We start from the raw sequence: 3,339 nt of genomic DNA, 5'->3' as shown, positions 1-3,339 counted from the left end.
CAGCCCTGGCGGCCCCCTCCTCAACGAGCTGCCCAGGCGGCTGGATGGTACCAGGCAAGTGTGCGTGGTGGGCTGGGGTGGGGGGGAACCCTCTTTTGTTACCCAGAGACCACTTTTCCCCCATCAAAGGATGGAGCTGGACGACTTCTGGAGGCAGGTCCAAGAGCTGGAGCAACATCTGGATCAGCTGGCGCAGGCAGATGTGCGGCACCACAGCCGGCTAACTGGGCTGAGCCACGAGCTGGGGGCTCTCAACCGAACCGCCTCCCACCTCCAAGTCCTTCTCGGCACTGTGGCAGCGGCCGGATTCAGCGGTAAGAGCATCCGGCAAGGAGTGGGGGGTTCAGTGGCAACCATCCTGGCTGCACCCTGACACCGGCACCTGCAGAGTCTTACCACAGCATCCTGGCATCGGCGGAGGACTCGCGGCAGGGGGGGGGTGCCACGGCTGGTGAGCTGAGTGAGGTGGGGGCAATGCGGCGGGCGGCCGAGCGAGTGCTGCGGCAGCGGGGCGATGCTTTCCGCCGTGGCACTGCCGCAGCACGGAAATCCTTGCGGGAGGCACAGAAACGGGTGATGGGACTCAGTGTCACCAGGATCAATGAGAAGGTGAGAGTGGGACTGGTGGGGGGCAAATAGGTGCATGGGGGAGATCTCCAGCATGGAGATCTTCCCCCATGCAGTGTTGAACTGCTATCCCCACCACTGGTTTCACTGCAGATTTGTGGGGCACCTGGGGACCGGGGCTGTGAGCAAGCGCCTTGTGGAGGAGCCTTGTGCCGGGACAGCACGGGGACACGTCATTGTGGTGGCACTGGGTGCATGGGGGCACTGCCCGTCTCAGCTCGAGCCCTGAGCAGTGCCCGTAACACCTCACAACAGCTGGAGGTGGCATTGGGTCAGCTGGGCATTGTAGCACAGAAGGTAAGGGTGGTGGCTCTGTGGCACTCTTTGGGGTCCTCTTGTGCCCCTTCCATGTCCTGTTCGTGCCCTTTCCATGCTACTTTGTATGTCCCCTTGTGGGCCCTGCTTGTGCCTTTTCCATAACACTTTGATGTCCACTTCCATGTCCCGCTTATGCCTTTTCCATACCCCCTTGCATGTCCCTTTGTATGTCCCACTTGTGCCCTTTCCATGCCCCCAATCATTTCACAGAATCACAGGATGATAAGGGTAGGAAGGGACCTCTGGAGATCATGTAGTATTCCCCTCTGTATATCCCTCTTATGCCCCCTTGCAGATGCCCCTTGGGCCACTTGTGTGCCCTCTTGTGCCACTACTGTACCCCCTTGCAGACTCTCTTTATGTCCCCTTGCACACCCTTTCCATGCCTTTGCGTACCCTGTTGCACACCCCCTCGTGCCCCCTTGCATGATCCCCGTGCCCCTTTGCACACCCCATTACACCCCCTTGCATGCCCCCATCTTGTCCCCGTGCGTGTCCCCCTGTGCCCCCTCCTCGGGGCCGCCCCGTGCCCCCCTCTCAGCCCTGTGCCCCCCAGACACAGGAGGTGCAGGAGCTGGCGCGGGGGGCACGCAGCCGGGCAGAGGAGGCACTGGGACGCTCGCAGGCTGCCCGCAGCCGTGCGGAGAAGGCGACAGCCCAGCTGCGGGACTTCATCCGACGCATCAAGGCCTTCCTGGCAGGTAGGGGTGGCACGGGGTGGGCACGGGCACGACAGGGGTCAGCGCACCCACCCCAAGCCCACCCCGCTCCTGTGTTCCCACAGAGGAGGGAGCTGACCCGGGCAGCATCGAGCTGGTGGCCCGGCAGGGGCTGGACATCTCCCTGCCCAGCAGCCCCAGCCGGATCCAGGAGCTGCTGCGGGAGATGAGGGAGAGCATCGGCCAGCTGGAGGGAGTGGATGCGGTGCTGAACAGCACGGCGCAGGGGCTGGCCGCGGCACGGGGGCTGCTGGCACAGGGACAGGACGCCAGGTGAGTGGTGGAGGACATGCTGGGGCAGGCAGGGGGGAGAGGTCCATGCCGCAGTGCTGGCAGGGGCTAGAGCTGCCCATGCCACTGCAGGGAGCGAGCAGAGGGTGTGAGGGACGAGCTGGCAGGGACGCAGCGAGCACTGGATGCGGCACGGGTGCAGGCGACGGCAGCGGGGAGCACCCTGCAGAGCGCCAGGGATGCCATCCAGGCGGCTGAGAGCAGAACCAAGGAGGTGAGGGGCACTGGGGCTGCGGGAGAGGGTCCAATGCCCCTGGCACAGCTAGGGAGCGGGGTGATGCTTTGGGCATGCTGGGAACAACAGGGTCGGTGCCGTCAGGGCACTGGGAATAATAGGTTCAGTGCTGTGGGGGCACTGGGAGTAACAGGGTTGGTGCCATGGAGAGCAAGGCTGATCCCATCGGCACACCAAGGGCAGTGGGGCTGTGCCAGGGGGATGTGGATGGTGTGTGGCAGTGCTGTGGGTTTGCCAAGGCCATGGGGCTGGCAACTGGTGCCCATGGCTACCCAGGCGGAGCGCAGGCTGCAGGCACTGGAGGGGAAGGAGTCTCGAGCACAGCGGCGGCTCCAGGAGCTGGCACAGCGCGTCAACACCCTGCAGGAGCAGGGCCAGGATGCCCGACGCACGGCCCAGCAAGCCAAGGACGGGGCAGAGCGTGCCACTGCCGCCTCGGGGACACTCAGCCAGGTAAGCTCCGGCCCTGCTGCCCGGCTGTGGTGCAGCACCAAGGGGGTACAGTGTGCCAGGGGGGGCTCAGCCTCACCATGCCCTTGTGCCACCAGGACCTGGCACAGGTGACGCAGCGCTACGTGGTGCTGAAGGGCCGGGTGAGTGGGCTGGCCGGGGTGTCCGGCGGGGCCCTGCAGCGTGTGACGCAGTTGACAGCAGAGGCCCAGGACCTCCTGGACAAAGCCAGCAGCAGCAAGAGGAAGCTGGAAGGTGAGAGAGAAGCACATGGTGGTCTGCATTCTCTGCCATCCTGACCCCGCTCGGTGCCCACTTCCCCGAGCATGTCTCTCCTTGTCCCCCTGGGCACGTCCCGCCTGGTGCCCAAGGGTGACAGGGGCTGGTGACATGGCGAGGGGCTGCACCCTGACCATTCCCCAACCCCGCAGAGCTGGAGCAGCACTTCGGGGCCAACGAGCGGGTGATGGCGGCGAAGGTGACGCGACTGCAGGCGTTGGAGCAGCGAGTCTGGGGGCTGCTGGAGGAGATCCGGGAGAGAGCCAACGCTTACGCCACCTGCTAGGGACCGACGGCGGGGCCGGGGGCTGGACTGTGGGGGCCGGTCCTACCCCGCAGCCCCCCCTCCCGGTCACCGCAGCCCGGGGGTCCCGTCCCCTCCGCGGGAGCCTGTAGTGTGGCCGCGCTCGCAAATAAAGC

At 65.4% G+C, this 3,339-nt stretch overlaps 1 protein-coding gene across 1 annotated transcript in view; it reads left to right on the top strand.

The window, feature by feature from the left end:
* The window catches only part of LOC104293088 (laminin subunit beta-2-like), a 23,333-nt gene extending 20,128 nt beyond the window's left edge, over positions 1–3,205 (top strand). Inside the window, exons 21-30 of the mRNA XM_009892550.1 lie at positions 4–54; positions 130–314; positions 389–609; positions 721–924; positions 1,502–1,646; positions 1,730–1,937; positions 2,028–2,169; positions 2,467–2,643; positions 2,739–2,895; positions 3,072–3,205. Of these exons, the coding sequence (XP_009890852.1) occupies positions 4–54; positions 130–314; positions 389–609; positions 721–924; positions 1,502–1,646; positions 1,730–1,937; positions 2,028–2,169; positions 2,467–2,643; positions 2,739–2,895; positions 3,072–3,205 (1,624 nt within the window). The remainder of the gene's footprint in view (positions 1–3; positions 55–129; positions 315–388; positions 610–720; positions 925–1,501; positions 1,647–1,729; positions 1,938–2,027; positions 2,170–2,466; positions 2,644–2,738; positions 2,896–3,071) is intronic.
* Positions 3,206–3,339: the final 134 nt, after the last annotated feature.

This window comes from Charadrius vociferus, unplaced genomic scaffold, assembly GCF_000708025.1.
Source record: "Charadrius vociferus isolate BGI_N301 unplaced genomic scaffold, ASM70802v2 scaffold119, whole genome shotgun sequence".
In the NCBI taxonomy this organism is placed as follows: domain Eukaryota; kingdom Metazoa; phylum Chordata; class Aves; order Charadriiformes; family Charadriidae; genus Charadrius; species Charadrius vociferus.
Note: the sequence above shows the minus strand (reverse complement) of the source record. Positions and strands in the feature narration are given on the sequence as shown.